Source organism: Haliotis rubra, unplaced genomic scaffold (assembly GCF_003918875.1).
Source record: "Haliotis rubra isolate DU_JTF1 unplaced genomic scaffold, ASM391887v1 Scf3, whole genome shotgun sequence".
Classification (NCBI taxonomy): domain Eukaryota; kingdom Metazoa; phylum Mollusca; class Gastropoda; order Lepetellida; family Haliotidae; genus Haliotis; species Haliotis rubra.
This window is the reverse complement of record NW_025766968.1, coordinates 798,394-823,799: the sequence shown is the minus strand read 5'-3', so window position 1 is coordinate 823,799 and position 25,406 is coordinate 798,394. Positions and strand designations below refer to the sequence as shown.

Here is a 25,406-nt window from a genome sequence, read left to right as displayed (position 1 = left end):
CATGTCAACTTGCGGAAATATTAGCTAATTATAACCATGTCAACAGAAACCCCAAAGCGTATATACTGCAGGTCAAATATCAGTGTTTTATGCGGATTTCCATTTGTTGGGAGATCAGTGTTGGCGACCGGGGACGAGAAAATACACTTTGTAAGTCCCGCCGAACCCTAAATAGTAGCCGTTGTCTGATTGGTTAAATCCGTTCGGCCGTCTCGCCTTTGATTGGACGGTCATAGGTCGCTGAAAGGTTACTGACGCGACCTTCCATAAGGTTTTGTTAGACTCAGTATAGCAGTGTAACGAATAATACTGAATCTAAGTTTACTTACACTGACAAGGTCTGTAATATCAACATATTTAACGTAAATAATTTCATTCCTGCAAATTAGCATCCGTGACAAATTTGACAAGGTATAATAAATATATTGTTCAAAGACAAAAATTGAGAACAAAGGAAAAACGTCTTGATAATGCAAATGCATAGCACAGTCATAATTTCATTTATACTTATTTCATAGCAATGCGTAAAATTTCATCCCACTGACTTGTCGGTCAGCCAGTCTAAACCGACATGTTCTTTGTAACAGCCTCAGCATGAAAGGTCCAGGCTCAAGTACGTTTGACAGTAAGATGGCATTAGTCCAAACCATTGAGATTCCGGAAGTTGTCACTGATGGAAGCGATGTCGGGGAAGCTGTATTGGAAGGTTTCTGTGAACGCACGGACTTCCTGAAGGCACCGATCAAAGCGTCCCCTGGTGCAATAGATCCCCGGGGGTAGTAGTTGTCGTCGCAGACCCCCAGAACACCGACAGCTGTTTTCCAAGCACAGAGAGCAAGCAGCGAGGGGCTATACTGGCAGAGCTGGTAGTCTTGTAGCGACATCTCTAGGATACATCGGGACATGGCGCGGCATTGCCTGCATACAGATTCACAACCGTTAGTTTCATGTTTATGGTGGGGAGTGAGTGAGTGAGTTTAGTTTTACGCCGCTTTTAGCAATATTCCAGCAATATCACAGCGGGGGCCACCAGAAATGGGCTTCACACATTGTGCCCATGTTGGGAATCGAACCCGGGTCTTAGGCGTGACGAGCGAACGCTTTAATCACTAGGCTACCCCACCGCCCCTTATGGTGGGGAAAGACGTTTTGTTTGTTGACATGTTTGTGTGCTGTTAATCACATTCAGCAATATTCCAGCTACGAGACAGTGGTTTGTTAACAGTCGAGTGAACACAAGACAATCAAGTGGTTAATATCATGAGCAACGATGAGCAACTGGGATTGTTTGTTTCAATCAGAAGTGTACGTTTTCAGAGACTCTGTCTTGTAACGACCCCGGATGAATATAATCAATATCAGTGTCTTTCAACAATCGTTATTGTTGCGTGAGTGAATATATTAAATATAAGAATACCTTAAAAGAGTCTTTAAAGGGAATTATGGGATCGAAGATGTTTTGCTCATACTCGCATTATTTTATCATCTATTTAGCATGCGCCACATTCCACTCACGAGTGAATATTCATGGCGCTACATTATTAGTACTTCGGTAGGTGGATCTATGTGCACTTGAATTATATTCTCAGCTCCCTGGGAAGTATACCAAACTCATCCTACCGGGTACCCTTTCGTTGTTTTATAAAAGACATTTCGAACAAAGTCACTTAACTAAAGAGACACCACGACATATTACATGTGTTACACTGATAGGCTGGACTGAATCTCCAGAAACTCTCATGGGTCAAGACTCCATCACCCACCCACGTACTCTCCTCCAGCCGCCCCGCTTAACGTCACCTGATTTGGGATATGTGCGTAGTTCTACGGACCAGGTAATACGCCAAATGGCAAGGTGACGAATCTTCATCAACGGACGAGATGGACTATTTCTGGGGAAAGTGCCACACAGGTAAACCGGGCTAATCATTCTTCCTGTAATACCTGCAGCAATGGAGATACACTTATTCCAGTGTATGAAATAAGGCCCGTCCTACCGCCCGAGACGGGTTAGATTTCAGACGGACGGTCTAGATTTACAGCTAGCCAGCCCGATGGTCTGGGAAAAACTTAGATAACGTTATATACATCGGAGTCTGGTGTCTGGTCTGGTTATATCCATTTTGGACTGGTAACATTTTGAAGTTACCAGCCTGATGTCTGGCTGGGGTTTTGGCTGATTTCATACACTGCTTATTCTCAGTGTAATCCCGACACCACTTCCGCGTGTAGTGTAATTTGAAAGTGAAATGAGTTCTTAACGTTACTAAAACACTCTCAATACAGATTGACTACGTGTCACACGAGATGTGACGTGAAAAGAAATAGGGTTTAATCTCCCGCTCATGACTATTACACAAACAAAGCGACGTGCATGTGTGGCTATTTGTACTACTCAGGATTTACATCGGTCCACTGTAATGTCCCACTGACACAGCATGTCGGGATTAAAAGGGATACCATACCCAGACACATTAAACTGCTTGTTGTATACCCCACATGTATGGCACCAGGCTGGGCAACAACAACTACAACACTTTGGTATGACACGGCCAAGGACTCGAACTAGCGACTGTTCACAGGGCAAACGCTCTTCCCACTGGATAAAAATCAGGCGGCAGTTGCATGACTGGAACTAATTCCAACATGGCGTCCCTCCAGTCCAGACCGAAGTGAATAGGTTTGTGACAAGGTTAATGAATCCCAAACTACAATAATCATGGAAGATGGCACACACATAACAATATTACAAAAGCTGTTACCACAGATCTAACATGTTCCTTATATCTGAAGGATGAACAAAATTATCGATTTCTCCAAAAGACCTGACTGTTAGTGAGAGAGTGAGACATTTGTGTTAGCTTTATGCGGGAGTGAAGTGCAAATTACGCAATTCGACGATATAAAGCATATTGGTGACCCCACGATCTGATGATAACAACAAACGGATCCTACCACCTCAACACACGGATCCTTCCACCTCAACACACGGATCCTCAAACCAAACGTAGCAAACACTGTGTGTAAAGGCTCCGTGAGGTAGCCTACCGGGTAAACCGGTCGCTCGTCACGCTGATGTCCTGGGTTCTATTCCTCTCATGGGCAGTATGTATAACGCTTATTTCTGGTGTCCCCGCTGTGGTATTTTTGGAATATTGCTAAAAGCGGAATAAAACCATATTGACTCACTAAGCTAGGAGGAACTTTCAATAATTTCGTGCTTGATAGGAAAGGTCATACATATGTGAACACTAAAAGGCAGAATTAATAGGGAGTTCAACACAACAGGCATGTGCATTACAACATTACACATTGATGAATGCATAACTGGCTCCATAAAGACAGAAAATACTCTTTCGACATGATTGCCAAGGCACTTTTAGCAGCCACAAGGACACACGGAGATCGATGGACACACGGAGATCAAAGGTTAGGGTTGTTTCAAGTATCACAGCAGTCAAACGTATGTAGCATGTGTTACTAGGTACGCCAGACACATACTGTTCATCAACTGTCATAGGGATAACTGAAATCAGGCTATGGGTAGAGATAAATTTTCAACTTGGTGATAATGACTGAGATGATTGGCCCAATGATTAGGCGGTAATTAAGTACCAAATGAAACAACACCTAAAAACAGTATGACAAGCCAGAAACATTAACACAATGACAAGCCAGGAACCTTCACATAGTGACAAGCCAGGAACCTTCACACAGTGACAAGCCAGGAACCTTCACACAGTGACACTGTTGAAGCAGAGATAACACACTGACAAGCCAGGAACCTTCACACAATGACAAGCCAGGAACCTTCACATAGTGACAAGCCAGGAACCTTCACATAGTGACACTGTTGGAACAGTGATAACACACTGACAAGCCAGGAACCTTCACACACTGACAAGCCAGGATCCTTCACACAGTGACACTGTTGGAACAGAGAAACAGAGATAACACACTGACAAGCCAGGAACCTTCACACAGTGACAAGCCAGGAACCTTCACATAGTGACACTGTTGGAACAGAGATAACACACTGACAAGCCAGGAACCTTCACACACTGACAAGCCAGGAACCTTCACACAGTGACACTGTTGGAACAGAGATAACACACTGACAAGCCAGGAACCTTCACACAATGACAAGCCAGGAACCTTCACATAGTGACACTGTTGGAACAGAGATAACACACTGACAAGCCAGGAACCTTCACACAGTGACACTGCTGGACATAGTGACAAGCCAGGAACCTTCACATAGTGTCACTGCTTGATCAGAGATAACACACTGACAAGCCAGGAACCTTCACATAGTGACACTGCTGGAACAGAGAAAACACAATGACAAGCCAGGAACCTGTACATAGTGACACGCAGAGATAACACAATGACAAACCAGGAACCTTTACATAGTGACACTGTTAGAGCAGATATAACACAATGACAAGCCAGGAACCTGTACATAGTGACACTGTTGGAGCAGAGATAACACAATGAGAAGCCAGGAACCTTCACATAGTGACACTGCTGGAACAGAGAAAACGCAATGACAAGCCAGAAAACGCAATGACAAGCCAGGAACCTGTACATAGTGACACTGTTGGAGCAGAGATAACACAATGACAAGCCAGGAACCTGTACATAGTGACACTGTTGGAGCAGAAATAACACACTGACAAGCCAGGAACCTGTATATAGTGACACTGTTGGAGCAGAGATAACACAATGACAAGCCAGGAACCTTCACATAGTGACACTGTTAGAGCAGAAATAACACAATGACAAGCCAGGAACCTTCATATAGTGACACTGCTGGAACAGATAAAACGCAATGACAAACCAGGAACCTTCACATAGTGAGACTGTTAGAGCAGAAATAACACAATGACAAGCCAGGAACCTTCACATAGTGACACTGCTGGAACAGAGATAACACACTGACAAGCCATGAACTTTCACATAGTGACACTGTTAGAGCAGAGATAACACAATGACAAGCCAAGAACCTTCACATAGTGACACTGTTGGAGCAGAGAAATTACAATGACAAGCCAGGAACCTTCACATAGTGACAATGAGGGAACAAAGATAGCACATCCAAGGAACTTTCACATGGGGGTACTGGTTGAACAGGGACAGCACTATGACTGTTGGAACAGAGGCAATGCAACGACAAGCCAGAAACCCATACGGGTGACACTGCTGGAACAGAGCCAAGACCCTTTCTGTTGCTTGAATTGAGGTGTCAATGATAAATGGACACGGGTCATCACGAATGAGGTAAGGTGATGCCCCAGGGATAGTTGTACTCGTATCTGTGCCACATAAAAGAAACAAGGAACAGACAAGTTGACTGAAATGTGGAACATGGCCGTGTTCAACCATGATTTGGAAGCTTAAGGAGTTGTATCGCTGACAGTACCAATACCCATCACGCACGTGACTGAATGCTGACAGAACAGACAACCGGACAGATAAACCACTGACAATATTAGCAATATGTACTCTATAGACATGAATCAGTCCCTTTAACCTACCTCGAGTTTTAGTCTCTTAAATGAAAGTTTTGGATCTTGAAATCTTTTTCAAAAACATTTACTGCACACGGTAATATTCAAGTTACATGGCAGGATCCTGTATATAATCGATCCTGGGGACAAGAGAATCGAGTGGCCGACATCATGAACATCGATCTTCGCAAATGGGATACGACGTCATCAATCAACCGAGCCTAAACACGCGATCCCGTTAGTCACCCCTAAGGCAAAGCATGATTCGCAGTATCAGAAACTAAAGAACTCTAGACTTACAAAGAATCGCATATTTGCTAGAGATACTTTGCACCCTACCCCGTCCGGATTTGTGAGGGGAATACCACTTCCACCTCCCCTCCCACAAGTCACCCATCCACACGAAGAGGGTCAAATGATCAAATTGGGCACTTGGATGACGTGTCATCATATAACAAAAGCCTGTATAGTCTTTTATGTTATGCACAATCACTTGCGGGCGAGTATACCAACCTACCTGAGTGATTATCTATGAGTATGACAACCGAGGGAAATAGAACGGCAATTTGGATAGGTGAATATGGGTAAGGTATGGGTGGGCCAACATCTTCTGATACAAAAGGATGGATGTAAGAGAGGACAATGGAGAGGACACTGAATGTATGAGAATACACACTGTTAATCCGGGGGATAATATCGGTCAATGTCAATCATCAACGCAATTTGTAGGCCTGACCTTAGATGAACGCGCAATACAGTTTTTAAAGCATTATATTTCACCTTTACAATTCCAGGCTACAACGTTAAATGAACTTTAATACACCCCAAAGATGCTTGTGCATAGGAGTTCCAATATGTTCACAACAGTTATTAAGCATATTATGTTCAGTATATACTTGTACAAAGTTCGGCCTGCCGGTGATACATACGTACATACACAAAATAGAGACAGAAGATAAAGTCACACCGCGTTTCACAAGAGACAATGACGAAACAAGTATAACATTTTTACACTCTTAGTAGGCATGGGGGGGGGGGAGGGAGCAAGGTGGTTAAAGCGTTGGCTCGTCACGCCGAAGACCCGGGTTCGAATCCCCACATGGGTACATTGTGTGAAGCCCATTTCTGGTGTCCCCCGCCGTGATGTTGCCGGAATATTGCTATAAGCGGCGTAAAACCAACTCAGTCAGTCAGTCAGTAGGCATGGGTTTGATATTTGTTTGGTGTTTTATATATCTCGCCCACAGATTCTTTTATAGAGACTAGTACATGAGTGGCCTATGTTTGACACTGCTTTGAAAGTTTGACTGTTTGTTTGTTTGTGTGTTGTTTAACGCCGTACTGCAGACCATATGACGGTCAATATATAATAAACCATCCAGTGGTTCATATCTTGAGCATTGATCTCAGCAATTCGGATACGATCGCGTTCAGTTATCTTCTTTGAGATGCATTTTAGTAGTTGTATTGGTGAAGGAAAACAAATTGTATGGAGAGTTAACTTCTTTATTGCAATGAGTGTTACGTTTCGGTGTAGGTACTAACACCGTTATCAAGCAAGTGATATCAATTATATCAATTTGAATCAGAACGAGGTAGGGAAGTAAAAGGTGCTTTAAGACGTTGAAAGTGTTTACTATTTTCACTTCTGTCACTTCGATTGTTAACTTTGTATGTTTAGGTTATTTCAAAAGTGAGGTATGTTGAATCTTAATCGACTTTTGTAAAGGTTTGGGAACTTAAAACCAAGAGGAAAAACCATCAAAACAAGAAAGCTGGAAGTGAGAGGTGTGAACAACATGTCATCCGTAAATATATTACCGTTCACGCATTCGCTAAATTCACATACACACCCTAACACTTTATTTTGGGATTAAGATTTAAGAATATTTATATCTTAACGGATATCGAGCCTTTAAGCTGCTCCCTTTATAGAAAAAGCCGGAAAATGTAAGGAGGGTATTATATATTAACGTTGTTTCATCCTCTTCCACAGACGTTATTCTTTACAGTCATTACTGAATCTTCAGCATTAAACATCCATCTCATGACTGTTTTTCACCCTCCTCCTTTCCACATTATATAAATAATGTCAATTTCATTCAAAGCGTCAAAATGTTAATAATTGAGAAAGTGACACTCTTTAACGAGGGGGCAAGAGTGCACTTTTGAAGTAGGCGAACGTTTATTTAGACATTTCAAGTGTGATTTCAAAACTAAATTTGTACTTTTTTCTCTAAACTAACGAAGCACATGCTTCAAGAGACGGTTACTAAATTAAAGCACTTGAAGTGGAGAAGGTGCTCACTCTGTTTGTATGCTACAAGGTCTGTGATTCAAGTGTCACACCAGAGCGACTCCATAACGCGAACAACCAAACTTAAATCAATTCATCCCCGTCGAACCAAGCCTTCCACACCATTAGACTTTCTAGCCTCTTAATAAGCATACAAGAGTTGCCTCAATCCATGTTGGCGACACAAAGACAGCAATAACTGGAGAATAATGGCTCAACACTCGTCCGGAGCCGCCAAGTAGAGGGGGGAGGGGCCGAGACGCTGCCACAAACACGATGTGTTAGACCTAGTCTTCTTCTCTTCAAATGTACAAATACAGCCAATAACCAGGCTGAATAACATCTGAACGGGCAAAAAGAAGCACTTGAGAAATTGTGTGCGCCGTAATCACGGCCCAGCAGAGAGGTAGTCAATTAGCAAAGGGGATTCAGATCTGTCAATGCGTGTCATCCGTCTTAGAAAACTTTGGATTTATTTTTTTCAAATTGTTCTAGAGCGAAATATGTACGTTATTTTCCTCCCGACTGCCTACCATTGTAAGCACGGACACGCTAATCATTGGACACACCAGGGGGCGCTGTGCCTGTGTTTAGCAGTGCCCCCTACCGGGTTACCTGGAGGCTATTTTCCAGACAACTCTTGTTTAGATGGGGCATCTCCAGTTACTAATACTTTAAAAATTACACGATAATTTACAATATTTTGTTCACTTACATAAGTGGCATTAGTACGATGGCCTGAAGCCAATGAACTAGCTCGTACCATAACGAACTCGGCCCCGCCTCTTTATCATCTCGGCCTCTTCCCCTTATTCATGCCTGAACTTAATGTGCACAAAAACATCCTTATAAAAGAGATTTCCTGTTTTCAATTCAACCACTTAGGACACAGTGGCTGGACTGTTACTGAGAAACGAACTTTAGAATTCGTCTATGAAATGCTGACTTCTTGAAGACAACGAGATCGTCGAGAGGTCCACAAGGCACACTTGAGTCGGTTAAGTTTGTATTGCTCGACAAATATTGAATACATAGGAATGCAAACATTATTTTAATATTTGTATGCTGTCATCAAGCAGTTCAATGTCAGTATTCATCTTGTAGATCATCACAAGACACTTGATCACTACACATGGGGCAAAGTATTCTCGGTTTCCAAAACACCTGTATCTACCTTCTTGGTGTAAGGGTACCCCCGCTGGTTGAAATTTCGTTGGACGTTTCAAGCATTTTCAACTGTAGTTTTCACGTATCACGAAACAATTTAGAAAATACACTAACATTTTTGTGCCATGAAAAGGTCAGCAATATAACAGCTAAGTTGATTATTGAAAAATGTCCCTGTTCGATTGCTTTGTAAACTGTACTCAACAAAATTTCAGCTATATTAAATCGGGCTGTCAATAATCGAGTATGGGCCAGTGGTTGATATAATGAGCACCGATTGCTGGATAGGAAGACCAAGTCAGCAATCCTGAGAGATGCGGGGATTTATACCCTCCCCAGGAATCTTTACAGAACAGTAGGGTGAAGGTTCCGTGGAGCATTGAAATTGATTACTGCAGCTTGAAGCTTTCCTGACAGCGCTCGCAAACCGCTGTCACATCTTGCTATGTCCATTCAATATAATGTACAGATTTCTTTTACTCTTTTATTTTTGACGAGTCTACACATCTAACTAAACATCTTTAATAGAATGGTTTAGTTTCACTGAGAAAATATCCAAAAACACGTAACACTATTTCGATTTGCGTAGCGATCCTTTGTTTACATAGGTTGTACGGCTCCACGTGCTGTCATCGAAGCTGATGGAGAGCAAACGATGCAGCCAGTTTGATATCTAAATATGTACTGTCATAGACCTTACTGTCGCAGTTGTGGAAGAATATATATGTAACAATGTAAAACATTATGAAGAGAGCGCCGAAAAGCTTTCGTGAGTCCAGACTCTTCTTTTTATAAATATGCGCGTTTGATTACAAACAAGAGAAAAGTCCGGTCACGTGATATGCAAATTAGCCTGTGGCAGTGATTTTATGTTAAAGTCATCGCTGTGCCGGAGTGTGTAGATTTTGCTGACAAGCAAAACAGATTTAGAGTTATCTCCCTTCCATCGATTTGCATTCGCAAGACATCGGTAATTTCCGTACATCATACGTGATTCAATGTTATTCGAGATAAAGAATTACTACCACGAAGTACCAAATGAGTTGCCATTGACAGCTGGTTACATTGAAATGTTACAAGCTTGAAAGCGGGTGCATTGAAAATAATAAAAGAGCGCTCAGCCAATCAGAAAGCGACATTTATGTGTGAGGTAAGATAAAAAGCTTTATACCCTCTACCAACTGACCCAAGCTAGCTGTCATCTGTATCCGACCGAGGCTGACCTAAGATCCCGTCCACCAACTCACCTGAGCGATTCTCCATGTTGCAGATCCACACAGCCGCTGAGGCAACATGCAGAAAAATATTCCAGGAAGAATCGGGATGTTGGCACCAGCAGGTCGAACCTCAAAGCCAGGAGCACCAGAGTCTCGAGCTTCTTCACTTGCTCTCTGTTGTACTTGGAGTTGCAGCAATCGAGCAAGTCGTTAATCTCCGGGGGAATAACCTCCTCCTGAAACCCGGTGTCTACTTGAGAAAATCATTAGTAATCTCCTACAATTGGAAGGACGAAGGCATTGTTTTACACCACTTTCAACAATAATCTAACAATGAAGGCAAAGGACGCCAGAACGCGAGGAGCCGAACCAAACCCTTCGACATTACGTCTTAAAACACTATGCCACCAGACCGCGCCCAGTTCGGCTGAAGGCCATGAAACTAACTTTCTGGAAGATTTAAAGTAGTAAGTGACCTGAAAACGTCACCTGTGAGTCATCACTGTTTAACGCCGTATTGATAAGTGAGGGGAAGTTTAGTTTTACGCCGCTTTTATCAATATTCCAGCTACATCAAGGCGGGGAACGACAAAAATGGACCACAAACATTGTGCCCATGAGGGAAATCGAACACGGGTCTTCGGCGTGACGAGCGAGCGCTTTAACCACTAAGCTAGGCGCCTCGTATGAATAAGTCATCTTGTTGCAATTCTCGACGTATCAAATACTAAAGTATTTGTATTCTACAAGTCACGGTTCAAAGGGTATGATACCTCCAATTAAAGGCTGAATTAAATTTCCTGTACGACACTGACCCATGGGAGGTAACTTTCGACTTACTATTTTAGCTGCGATCAGTAATGCAGTGATGCCAAGGAGCGGGAGACACGGAATGTCCACGTACATGGCCGCCATGGTGCGGTCGATGATGTTGACAGTAACGAAGAGGCTGTCTGGGTTGAGACAGTGGTCGCGGTGAACTTTGGTCACCCAGCTCACCATGACAGCTCGCATCCCTGGCGTTATCTGTGAGAGATGGACACAGACTGAATCTATCATACTCCATGGAAACTTACCCATAAACATAAGTACCACCTTATGAAACAAACCTAAATGTAACTGCCATAGTATCATTGTGTATTACATTTGTTTGTTTGGGTTGTTTGTTGTTGTTTTGGGGGTTTTTGGGGGTTTTTTGTTGTTGTTGTTTTCCTTCTTGTTGTTTTTTGGGGGGTGTTTGTTTTGTTTCGTGTTTTTTTTGTGTGTTTTTTTTAAATATTTTTATTATTATTATTATTATTATTTTAATTTTTTTTTTTATTTTTTTTTTTTTTTTTTATTTTTTTTTTTTGGGGCCTTATTCTCAATCCTTATTACAGTTGGGCCGAACTTTGAAAGGGTTGATTGAGGTGTGACTTCCTTACTTCAACATTTGCATACTAGATATGGTACAACGTGGTTTGTCGTGCACTTAGAGGACTGAACAATGGGATATATTTGGACAATTGCAAAATGTTTCAGATGTTATGATGCCAAACATGTAAATTATATTCATGTTAATGTCTTGATATTCCAATAAGGATATGTAGATGACTTTCTTTTTATATATGAACACCTTGGCTTCAAAACTTTTTACAAATTAAGGTTTTTTTACAATTCTTTCAAATTTGATTAATTTGAAAGAATACAAATTGAGTAAACATATATAGTTTGAGAACAGATGGCCATGCACACTCTTGAGTCACTACGGAATGATAACAATATATGGATGCACAATTTAAAACAGTGAGAGCGACGTTTGGTATAGGTTCTAACACTATCATCACTTGTTTGATAACGGTGTTAGAACCAACAACGAAACGTCACTCTCACTGTAATAAAGTTGTTCCTCGTGGTTTGGTAGACTGTCAGTTTTACCTGAAGTCATGGTGATTCATACTATATGATACTATAAATAAAAATGATCCCTAAAAGTACGATCTTGCTTGACAACGGTGTTAGAACCAACAACGAAATGTTTCATTGTAATTTAGAGGTTGTTCACCCATATGTTGTTATCCTTCCTTGCTGCTTAACTTCTAAATGAATTCAAAGAATTTGTTGAGTCACTGGTGAGTAACAAAACTAGTTGTGTGGAAAACACTTTGTGCACACATATGGACGATTCCTCTTGTCACTAACATCCGTTCAGTGTCGATAGACTTAAATTGAGGGTTTTATGTAGAAAATTGAATTTGTCATCGTATGTTTATCGCTGTACATTCAAAGAAATTTGTCATGATGTGGTCCTGGTACATTGACATTGTGCATGCAGGGCTCGATTTAGTGCTTTGTTACTTACACTGGTGCAACCCAATATTACAAAGTGCAACCTAGTTATTAGTCTTATTAATTTTTGAAAAATAAATCAACAATAAATCTAACATTATAGGTATAATTATGTCAGCTCATGTTTCTTCTAACCTTTTAATAATTTAATAGCATATTTCTTTCTTGACATATTGCCCAAAAAGCAGTGCAACTGGAATTTGGCTGGTGCAACTAGGTTTTTATCTCAGGTTGCATCTGGTGCAAGTAGGTTAACCTATCTTAAATCGAGCCCTGGCATGGTAATGATATATTGTCATGTTTCATTTGTGGTTTGTCAGTGTTTGTGGTCATGGTAAATTGTCATGGTGAGTTGTCATGGTATATTGCCATGAAACGTTTTCATGGTACATTGTCCCAGCTTGTGTTTTTACATTGTCATGATAGATCGCAATGGTTCATGATCACAGTGCTTGGACTTGGTACATTGTTGTCATGACAGGTCGTCATGGGGTGTGGTCATGTTCATTGTGACAGTGCTTGGTCTGGATATATTGTCATGGTAGATTGTCATGGGACGTGGTCGTGGTAGAGTGAGGGGTTCGTGATCACTGTATAATAATGCTCATGGCGCCTGGACGAAGTACATGGTTTTGATACACTGTCAATGTATAAAACCCTTCCTGCACATTTCAAATCTGATCAAAAGTAATCACCTCTTTCTGTCGCCCGAGGCTTTTCAAAGGATGGACACGTTTCTCCAGCGCCAGCCGATGCAAGTAAATCTCGTCTTTGTAGGGTTCGAATCCCGCGTGGTTGACATCACCGAGCGGCCACAGAGGTCCATGTGTCATTGGACTGGACAGAGGCAACTTCTTGAACTTCCGTTCAATCAGACAATCTGGACAGTCGAAACACTTGAGCTGACTTGTATCCCCTAGACCCGAGTCATTCCCCTGGAGGAGAGTTGTCTCCCCTTCCATCGGCGTGAGGGTCTGGGCATGGCTGTGGACTTCAACCTGAGAGTGAAAACAAGTGAAAACAAGTGAAAGCAAGTGAAACCAGGTTGGTATCTGAGTGTTTGTCTATCCAGGATAACACCCACGTCACTGATCCTGACCAACCAATTCGCAAAGCATTTGTTGGCGACCAGGAATTCCCAGAGGATACTTAATTACTCTTAATATATATGCTCTTAAAAATATGTAGGGGAACCTGAATTTTCAATTTGTATAGGAAGTATACGCGTTAACAAACTTTTCAAAGACAGACAATTATGAACGCACCACCACTTCTCATTATTACCACCCCCCTAAACAAAACGCATGGGATGCACGTGCACAAAGGCAGTAGCCCCATACACGTTCATGGAGTGTCCTTCTTAATTTTGACGATTTTCAAGAAGGTCGATAAATCACTGTAGACCTACTTAATTTTGACTTTCATCTTGCACCACACAGTTGTTAGTGTTTGTTTCCGGCCGGGTTTTTTGTTTGTTTGTTTGTTTGTTTGAAAATGAACATAGTACACATGCAAGTTTCACGTCATACACCAATCATCTTTCAAGGGCGATAACTGTACAAACAACTATGGTCATAAGGAAGTGCAAGTGGGGATGCACTTTCAAAACATTTATTATTATCATATCAACATTGATTGACTCCGATATACCTCCCAATGTTTTCAACCGTAAATTAAAAATGAAGTTCCTTTACTTGTTTTGAAGAGTATAATATGATAGAAACTACAATAACTGAAGTCAGTGGTGTATTTTTTCTGATAAATTACACTAAGGAGAGGAGCAGGTTGCTACTTAGATACATACAATATACCTACCGGTATATCTACACACCCAAGTACGTACGTGAGAAGAAATCACAAAACTTTAGACCACACTTGAGAACTAGTTAGATATATTTGTCCAAAATGCATAACCCTTCGATCCAAGGACTAACCGACATCCGATGCCCATTTGAATAGGCGTGGTGTTTTGGAGTGAGTGAGCGAGTTTGGTTTTACGCCGCTTTTAGCAATATTCCAGCAATATCACGGCGGGGGACACCAGAAATGGGCTTAACACATTGTACCCATGTGGGGAATCGAACCCGGGTCTTCGGCGTGACTGGCGAACGCGTTAACCACTAGGCTACCCCACCGCCCCGTGGTGTTTTGGAGCCTTAACTTATTCACTGGAAAAGTCAAGTATTTCATTCAAAACAGTTATCAGCCGGCTTGAGGCAAGCGATGATTATACGGCGCTTAGTTAACTATTAATTTTCTTTCCTTGCGTCTCTTCGGTGCTTCAGTCCTCAAGGAAGCGACCGGGGTAGCCTAATGGTTAAAGCGTTCGCCCGTCACGCCGAAGACCCGGGTTTGATTCCTCACATGGTACAATATGTGAAGCCCATTTTGGTGTCCCCAGCGTTGATATTGCTGGAATATTGCTAAAAGCGGCTTGAAACTAAACTCACTCACTCACTCATCAAGGATTCTGCATCATAGGTCTTGTTGTGTGCGACAAGAAGTGATGGCTGATCGTCCATTCTTTAACAGCCTTCAAAAAGGGAACAATTGATTACGTGCTGTCAACAATTAGTGTTATAGGGGAAGGAGTAAAAGGTTGAGTTGACTTGAAATCAGTTGATAACAACAAAATTGTTCGTCATGTACGACGTTCTTATTGTATAACAGTCTTCCCTTTGGCATTCAACGCATTTGATTATTTTATACAGGATTAATTGATCAACAAGTATGCATATAGATATATTAAAGCATGCATGCAACTGAACAAAATCATTTGTCCATGCTGAATTGGGTCAAAGACAATAGGGCTATTTCAATTGTTCTGTCCAAATTAACGTATTTGATCACAACAAAATGGCACCTATTATGAAACACACAACAGGAAAGTCACGATTCACGCCTCTCTGTCAAGATTCAACAGAAATTCAGTTAAAAACATTATGTCACCTGCAGCTTTGAAAATGCACCTGGACACACAATTCTCTCTGGTAGTCATTCTTCGCCTTGGTCTAAACGGGAGTGTTGACCACCAGTCAGTGGCCAAAACGTCTGTTCGCAAAACATGCTACCTTGCCGACGTTCACACCGTAGGAGCTGTGAACGGCAGGAAATATTTCATAGCTTGAAAGAGAACGATTTATCACGCGAGAGGTGAGAAGGTTTTATTCTGTAGGTGTAGAAAAGTTGTCAATATCTATATTTGTCCCAAAATTCATGCTGTAAAATAATTAGTAGAAGACACATGTGCGTAATGCCACCAAATATCTTTAGATTCCATCATTATACAAGCTCATGAGCCTGCAAAACAATGTCTAGCTTCGGCTACGTTTCCGTAAAGATGCATAAACATATCTTTGCTGTATAAACGAAAAACAAAATACACCAACATTTAGAGTAATTATCGAACTATCTTTGTGCCAAATTTGAATGCTTAGCTTTGTACCGTTTTCGAGCTTTCATTCTCGAAAGACCAACACTATCAAACAGTTAGTGAACGATTTCAGAACATCGTGGTGAACGATTTCATGTCGAACTCTACACAGTGAACGCTTTACGGTGGTTATTCAATAAAGTTTCTAGTGACAAGGTGTGCTGTACTGCCCCAGAGTAGTGTATTCACAGAGAAACCATTATAGAGACATCCGTATTTCAGTCACGTAAAGCTGAATCAACTTGATAATTCTTTTTCACCATTTTTTGTATTACATAGTAATTATATTTCTTACGTACGGATTCTATCCGTCAACTTCTATAACTGAGTTAAAGTGGCAGTGGTTTGTATTCATAACTATTGTTTCAACATGATCATATCAGTCGCAAAACATTTGCAGTGATACTAGAAGTGAGTGGAATCACCTTGGACGGCTCATTAAACGAGACACATACTCACCACCACCAACCCCAACCCCGCCGTGAGCACGTCTACACCTATCAAAAGCAGTGCCGTGAAAGCACGGTACATTTATCAGTTCATCATCTACACTCTTCAAAAATAGAAACACATAGGCGATTTCGAGAACATTGGACTCGTGCAGCTGCGGCAAAAACAATACAAATTTACTATTTCTTTTCTTTGTGCTTCAGCGCCAAAACGCGACAATTTGAACTTGTCGCCTTGTTTTAGAAGTGTTTGAAGAAATATTCGCTAATACGTCACCAAGAAAACATTCAAAGCAAAATGCACGTGCAAGTAAGCGGAAAGCCATAGGGTATCGATTGTTATAAGAAGGCAAACGTTGTGTTTAATCTTGTCATTCGTTTTGGCCTGGAAAAGAGGAAATCAGCATGCCACGACTGAGGGCCGCCAATCGAAACATCGCCATTATAGGCTGCCTTGAATCTGGGGAGTCGCAGTCTGCAGTTGCCCGACATTTCAACGTTCATCAGAGCACCATATCTCGCCTTTGGGATCGTTTCCTGCAGACCAATTCCGCCCGAGATCGCCCAAGAAGCGGCCGTCCAAGAGTTACCACCCAAGGCCAGGACCGCTACATCCGGGTTGTTCATTTGCGTCATCGTCTTCCCACAGCCGTGGAAACTGCACAACGCATCCATGGTTTGAGAAGAATTTCCGACCAAGTTGTCAGGAATCGATTGCGTGAAGTGGGAATTCGACCAAGGGTATTAGAGGTATGACAGTCACAGTCGCTTGTGGTGGTCGTAGAGTCCTGCACTGGAACCTTAGAAACTGGAGTCGAGTCTGGTTCAGTGATGAATCGCGATTTCTTCTTCACCGGCGAGATGGAAGACAGCATGTTTACCGTCGGAGACATGAACGTTTTGTCCATAATTGCATTCGACCGGTCGACAGATTCGGTGGAGGCAGTTTCATAGTGTGGAGAGCGATATCTAGCACAGAAAGATTTGATTTAGTGGTCGTTCAGGGGAATCTGACCAAGTCGGTACACGTCGGTACACGTCGTCCTTGCACGTCACATGCTTCCGTCAGAGGGAGTTGTTCCAGCATGACAACGCTACTTCACCTACACTACGCGTTATGGACCGCTACCTTGCCAATTCTAACGCCAATGTCTTGCCAAGGCCTTCCCGATCACCACATCTAACGCGATAGAACACCTATGGGATGATCAACGTGTACGTTAACGTCAAAATACGCCTCAGACACTTCCACAACAGGCCATCGCATTGCAGGAAGAGTGGGGAAGAATTCCGCAAGAGTGACTTCGTCGACGTATCCAGTCTGAGGCGGTGCCGAGCAGTAATTGCTGCCAATGGAGGCCAAACAAAGTACTGACTTTGACGCCATCTTGTGGTCTCAAGTAAACAGAAAAGCTGCTGTTGTGTTAGCGAAGTCTTTGTCTATAGACGTGTGCATTTTCACCATTTTACCTTTGAAACTACATGAAATAATTGCTCTTAAATTACCACGATGAATTCTTCTAAAAATGGCTTGTGCGTTTCTTTTTGGAAGAGTGTATCTTTTTCTTTTTTTTGGGTGGACATGGTGATTCGTCATCCTTTGATACTAAACTGAGTTTTGCAGGTTCTAAGAGACAACAATTTCTTTATCAGTTTCATTTTGGCACATAGTTAAAATCTTTTGGTACTTATTTGAGTTCACCTGTAATGTCACATCGACGTATTTTTAAAATAATAATTGTCTTCTCCGTGTGAATGTCATTACAGTGATATATCACCCCACTGAAGTCTTGAAAATATTCAGAACAGTAGTAACACTGATATGGTGACATTTCCGTCCTTTAAACAGAACATCTGAAGAATTGAATACTTGATAGTTCGTGGTAATGTTGTATAGCATATTGGATGACGAGTTTAGGTTGACCGTAAATCGTTCACCAACAGAAAATGAAATCGTTCACTATGATCAGTCTGGGTTCTTAAATCGTTCACTAACAATTTGATGGTGTCTGTCTTTCGACCATGAAAGCTCGAAGACGGTACAACATTAAGAATTCATATTTGGAACAAAGATAGTTCGATAATTACTCTTAATGTTGGTATATTTTATTTTTCGTATATACAGCAATGATACCTTAAACTTTGACATGTTTATGCATCTTTACGGAAACGTAGCCGAAGCTAGACACAGTTTTGCAGGCTCATGGGCTTGTATAATGACGGAATGGAAAGATATTTGGTATGATTACGTACATTTGTCTTCTATTTTACAGCATGAATTTTGGGGACAATGTGACCTATACAAATATAGATATTGATAATTTCCCTACACCTAAGAAAATAAAACCTGCTCACCCCTGATAAATCGTTTACTTCCATGCTATGAAATATTTCCTGCCATTCACCGCTCCTACGGTGTGACGTTATGAGCGTTAGGTTGACTTTGAAAGCGTTTCGCCGTGCCGATACGACACCAATCGTAATATGATTTGGAAGGAATACAAATTTCACAGGTCATAAAATATGCGTATCACCTACAATTCTCGATTACCTCCCTTGTTTTGTTTACGTTTTTGTCGTCTGCTGCCATGTCGCCTGTCAACCGAGAATTGACGCCTGACCAAAGAAATCTAATTGTTGGGATGAATGAACAAGGCCATTCAAGCTTCAAAATTGCTGATTTGACAGGTATAAAACCTAGAACAATTCAGAAAACTTTAAAGCGTTTTCGGGAGCTCGGTTCAGTTAAATTGTTGCCGAGAAGTGGACGGCCCCCAAACACGTCACTAAGCGAATGAGTGAGTATGGTTTTACGCCGCTTTGAGCAATATTCCACTAATTTCACGGCGGGGAAAACCAGAAATGGGCTTCACACATTTTACCATGTGGGGAATCGAACCCGGGTCTTCGGCGTGACGAGCGAACGCTTTAACCACTATGCTACCCCACCACCCCACGTCACTAAGAAGTGAACGACGACTTTTTCTTCTTGTGAAAGGTAATCGCCGTCAAAGTCCTGGTGATTTGACAGCAACGTTCGTAGCGTTAAGAATTCTTAAGTTTGCTTGTAGCCAATGTGCTTAAGAAGTTCATGGAGATACGAACGTTTCGAGAATAGCTAGCCAGGTACAGACTACATTGTCTTCTCGCACTGTCAGAAGAAGATTGTTCACTGATGGGCACCGTAGACGTGTGGTTAACAAGAAATGGGGATTTTCTTGCTAACAGAGGCCGATTTTGTCGGACAAAATCACAGGAATAATGTCACTTTAGTGATGAGACACAAGTCCAGATCGGGAAAGACATAAAAGTGTATGTGTGGAGAAAGTCGGATGAGCGGTTGCGACCCGATTGTTTGGGAACTCGTGCCGATCATGAACGAAAATCGAGGTTTTCAGTGATGTTTTGGGGGTGCGTGTTGCCATGTGGTGTGAGAACTGTAACTGTCGTTGATGGCAACATCATAACCATTTGTGACCTGCAGTTGCCAGGCATTTTGTCAACCGCAGTTGGATTTTCCAAAAAGACAGTGACCCTTGTCATGTGTCCGTTCGGGCTGACCGTTGGAAACAGGAAAATCATATTCCGACTTCGCCGTGGCCCACAAAGCCCATATCTCCGTATCATTGAAAATGTATGGAAAACTGTTAAATATCAACTCAAAGCAAGATTAGGTGACATTAACTCGAGACAAGACCTCATCCGTGTGGTGAATGAAATTTGGACTGGGCTTAGTCTCGTTTACATTCATAGTCTATATGACAGTGCCAAGACGACTCCGAGATGTCCTAAGAGCACAGGCAGGGGCGTCGCTACCATTATAAATACAACGCCCGGGCTTGTGTACATGATTGTTGCTATAATGGTTGGGCAAGTCCTCAATACTATCTAAATAAAAAGCTTTGCAACTTATCGGGCTAACACGAAAAAAATGGTTTGCTACGCCTGCCTGGGTCATATCTCTAAATTCTGAAAACCTGATCAAGGTGAGTACCTTTTTTATTTACATAGATACGCGAATTTTAAAAAGGCACCCGACTCCGCCACGAATAGCTGTGACGTCACGGTGCGAACAGACTAATGGCCCGCCTGTTATCAGAGTGTGTACTCCTTGTGTTCGCGCACAAGTAAAACAAAATATACATGACCCACGTAGGCTATGTGTGACTGAAACCAGATCACAATTTAGATTAGAATAAAATTAGAAGGGTCGGCGAGATGAGAAACACAAAAAATAAAGATAAATAGCGGAGGTCGGTGGTTCCACCCCATCAGACCTAAACAAGATGGTACTTTTTGTATCCCCGCCTAGTGCTCGGGATTAAGGGAAGACACACGTGCACGCACGTGCACGCTAGCGCGTTCGCACGCGTACATGCACGTCGAGGTTTAAGTGCAATGGTCTTGATTGCAATACGTATCGCAATATATGCTTTCGCATCGCAATATGAAAAATCTCTGCAATATCCACCCCTAATTGTTATTATCCGTGCTTTCAATCACCACCATCGATGATTTCTGAATGCCGAAATCAGGAATATTGCTGACTGCGGTGTTTATAAAATATTCACAACCACCTCTCCAACACGACCCTATTGAGTCATGAAGTTTGCAATCATGTCTCGAATGCCCGTAACCTCACTGTTTTGGAGAGGAACCGCACGGTTTGCACGAATTTAGCTAAAGAAAAAGCAGTCACGCGAGACGCTTTTGAACCATTATCAATACCCGTTCCTATTATCTTAACTTAAGCATAAACCTCTTGTGATATTGCTTGGCGAGAAATTAGATTTTCTTATTTCAAGGTATGTTTAAACTTCACCTATCCGCCCTGATTCAAACACCTTTATAGCACTGCTGTTTTCTTAAAACAACGAATATGCAGAAATGAAATATTACTGGGATGTGCTTCTGTCGAACATTAGAAATTAATGCACTGAGCTCCCTGAATATATTGAGTAACTTCTGGGAAGTGCGGTTGAACTGACTGACTGAGTATGGTTTTACGCCGTTTTTAGCAATATTCCAGCAATATCAAGGCGGGGGACACCAGAAATGGGCTTCACACATTGTACCCATGTGGGGTGCGGGTTGAAGTGGGATAGGGCAATTTATATACAGTATTTATATATGCTTTGAATGACTTAGTGAGTGAGTTAAGTTTAACGCCTCTTTCAGCAACCTTACAGCAATATCTGAGCAGGGGACACCAGAATTGGGCTTCACACATTGTACCCATGTTGGAATCGCGAACCTGGGTCCTCGGCGTGACGAGGGAACGCTTTAACCTTTAGGCCACCCCAACAGGCCATACCTGATTTTAAGACACGACTACTAGTGGTTAGACTCGCTGACAAGGTTGATGTCGCCGTATCCCTATTGCTAAAGTAGATTTTCTGTTGTCAATTTCTGGACTAACAGGTCCAGTGTATATATTGCTAGGAGTGAGTGAGTTAGTTTGTTTTTACGCTGCTTTTAGCAATATTCCAGCAAAATCACTGCGAGGGACACCAGAAATGGGCTTCACACATTACACCCATGTGGTCATCGAACCCGGGTCTTCGGGGTGACATGCGAACGCTTTAACCACTAGGCTACCCTACCTCCCCCTATATATTGCTAAGAGCGGAGACACAGCAAAACACAACACACCATTCGTGTTCCAATAAGTATCTATCAGTTATGGGGACAATGTTTAAAGTTTTGAAATATAGCAGTCCCATTGGTAATTATTTATATTGTCCATAAATACTACTGGACATTAAATGTTGAACGTAAATATTACCATTTTACGGCCGCTTCTCCATACATAACCAACAGCGCGTTCAATTTAACACCGCTTTGGACGGTTTCTAGTGTAAGTCATTGGTGTCAGTTTGGCTTGGCGGAAGTGCCAAATGGTAAAGGTTTTAGACGTTTGCCGATTTCACATAACCCACCGGCACTACGAATCTTTGCGCTTTAGCGACTGAACTATATATGCCAGTTGTATTTTTGTTCATAACATAACATAAATTAGTCCTCTTTTTAACATTTGTTGTGGTCAAGGTTGGTCACATCATCTTGTTGCAACAATTTGCTGAGCAGAGTTGCGTACCTTAGCTGTGTCAGGGTCCGCTGTTTGAGAGTTTTAATCTCAGCTTCGCCCTGATTATGATCGGGTTTGCCCTTGTGCTTATTCCTTACTCAGCATTATTCAATCTTTGAACAGTACCTCGGTTATAACGTTATGACGTTACGTTCCGTTATACCGTTACGTTACCTTATAGCATTATGACGTTACGTTACGTTATAACATTATGACGTTACGTTCCGTTATAACGTTATGACGTTACGTTCCGTTATAACGTTAAGGACCACCTGGCTCTTTCACATTTCAAATCTATGGTTAATAAGTCATGCTATTCAATATTACTATAGGTAATCTGCCGTTGTATGACTGAATTAATATCAGTGAATAGGATGATCCCTTATCTTTTTGAGCAGTATAAATGAAATACTGTTCAAATTGGCGTACAATTAACCTGACTTTTTCGTTTTTTTCTGCAATTATCATATCCACAAATATACAATGGCCTAATTATGCTTTTCAACGTTACAGAACACCTAGATTTCCAATGTTATAGGCTGTACGCGTGGTGAATGCTAACGCCTTAAATTACCATTTTGGTACAGTAGACTATGGTTATAACGAACACGAGAGGGCCACTAGTTTTAGTTTACCATAGTTCTTAATACGCATTTCGACGAAAGGAATTTTTCAAGTGGCCGAGACTTAAACAGCGGTTCGTTACATCCGTCAGTTCGTTATAACCGTGTTCGATATAAACGTAGTTTACTGTATGTACATTGTGCCCGCATCGTCCATGTCAACAAACTGAAGCGATCACACTCTACCCAGGCAGTTCAGTGGACCGTCAGTGTTGTGTGTGTGGGTTGCCTACCTGACTCACCCCCGGGTAGCCACAGTCCACTACCCCCTCGTCCAGCAAGTCATCAGGGTCGTAAGAACAGACAGTGTCGAGATGACACATCGTACAATCCGCCGACATCACAGATTTTCTTCACACTCTCAATCGCAACACCGATTTCCTAATCACCTCTACCTGGCGTTACCTGTTTCAGATTCACATACTCCTGCCTTTCTGTCTGCATGGTTCTCCCCAGTGTTTACATTTCGTGGGACAAACCATTTTCCGACCGCGTCGCATAAATCGTTTAAATCGTCCAACAAGTAAATATACCTAATAGTATATATAATGACATATTTGTACAAATTTGAATTTAAAAATATTGTTTGGTACATTTTTTTTAAAATCGTAAAACATAGGTTAAAATGTCATTGATAACCTGAACACCCCTTTAACTAATAAACTCTTCCATGCACGAGCAAGCGACACAGCATTTTGATGTTTGAACTAGATCTGTTGTGGTTGTAATGAATTGTGATTCAATAAATTAAAATATTCACTTTAAGAAGAAAACTAAATAGTATATTTCCTTCCAAATTCACGATTTGAGAGGAATTATTTCAAACTGCGTCTTCACTGGCTTGTTTATTTCTCTATCGTGTTTGAATTACCATTGAAGTGACACGTACCATGCACGTGTTTCTCGTGAGCTCCACCACAGAAAGATCACGAGCTTCAGCGAGCGACACAAGCCGATTGCGTGACAAATCATATGAAGTTTAAACTCGGAAATAGTTTAGATTCTTACTCTTCAGATTAAGTTCAGATGCTTTCAATCATTTAACAGAACAACCAAGAGAAATGAGACATGACGTAAATGTATTAGAAGACGAAATTTACTTTGTATTTTTTTATTGAAGGGAGATTCACTTTTTGTTTCAATGCAGCGAATATATGAATGTCAACATTTTAAATAAAAAAATCTTCTTAAATATATTGTACCTTATTCTTTGCACAAAACCTCTACTGTCAATGATATTTTAATGTCATTAAGAGCTTTGATTACACAATGCCATTTGAGCATTAAGAGCTATAATTTATTATATACTTCCCATCAAAAGTTTAGACTCACTTAAAGCACTCACTATATGTTATGTATATACATATGGTTACATCGAAGATGAATTTCTCCACTAACTTGGGGGAACCAACTGCAAACCTTATGCAGATTAATTGCACGAGGATCATGCATCAAATTGCTGAAAAGCATGTGCAAATATCGTGCATGTGAACAGCTGCGTTTTGGTGTAAAGTGTTGTTTAGAATTCGCCAATTTTCACTGACTTTTTATCATTTATTGAACTCATGACAATAATCTTTTCAACGTTACGAATTTGTTTTACAATTCATTAGTTCATGTGTAAACAATACCTTTATACAGTATGTATTATTTTGCAAAATTTAGTTTAGAACAGTTGATTGAAGTAAGTGGCTACATTTACACTAGTGAGTCTAAACTTTTGATGGGAAGTATATAAAAGTATATATTGTATCCATCCTCAAAGGCATAATGTTCAAGGTGCTTGGCATTCTAAACTGATGTTCAAAAGAAAGTACACAGTCACCTGATTCTTTGGTAAAATGTTTTCTTTAAAACAGCATTAATATTTTAAAAAGTGTTTTGATTCTGCTTTGTCACAAACATTGTGCAAGTGTTTCCAAAACACCAGATATTGTACCCAATTACAACATTGCTAGCGAAATATTTATGGTTTTAATGGAAATAGTCCCAAAACGCCAGGTGTGTGCTTTCTTATGAACGTCAGTATATATTGAAATTAAGTATACTCGAACCAGTGCTACCATTTCCACATCACCACTACAAAAACCACTACCATTAATGACTTTCTCAGATGGAGACAATGATGTCAGTCACTGGATTGTCTGGTCCAGACTCGATTATTAACAGACCGTCGCCATATAGCTGGAATATTGTTTAGTGCAGCGCTAAACAACAAACAAGCAAACAAACAAACACGCTAACTCCAGCAGATTTTGTGTCTGAAGGTGTTCCCTATCAATAGGTATCTTCAGT

The 25,406-nt window shown here is 41.3% G+C and overlaps 1 protein-coding gene across 1 annotated transcript; it reads right to left on the bottom strand.

Annotated features, from left to right (window-relative positions):
* Positions 1–528: 528 nt before the first annotated feature.
* On the bottom strand, positions 529–23,531 carry LOC124282533 (cyclin-O-like). The gene is given in 6 exon segments (XM_046718545.1): positions 529–782; positions 785–918; positions 10,221–10,426; positions 11,031–11,216; positions 13,214–13,516; positions 23,345–23,531. Coding segments are annotated over 6 exon segments (1,083 nt in total). The 5' UTR covers positions 23,453–23,531; the 3' UTR covers positions 529–636.
* Positions 23,532–25,406: the final 1,875 nt, after the last annotated feature.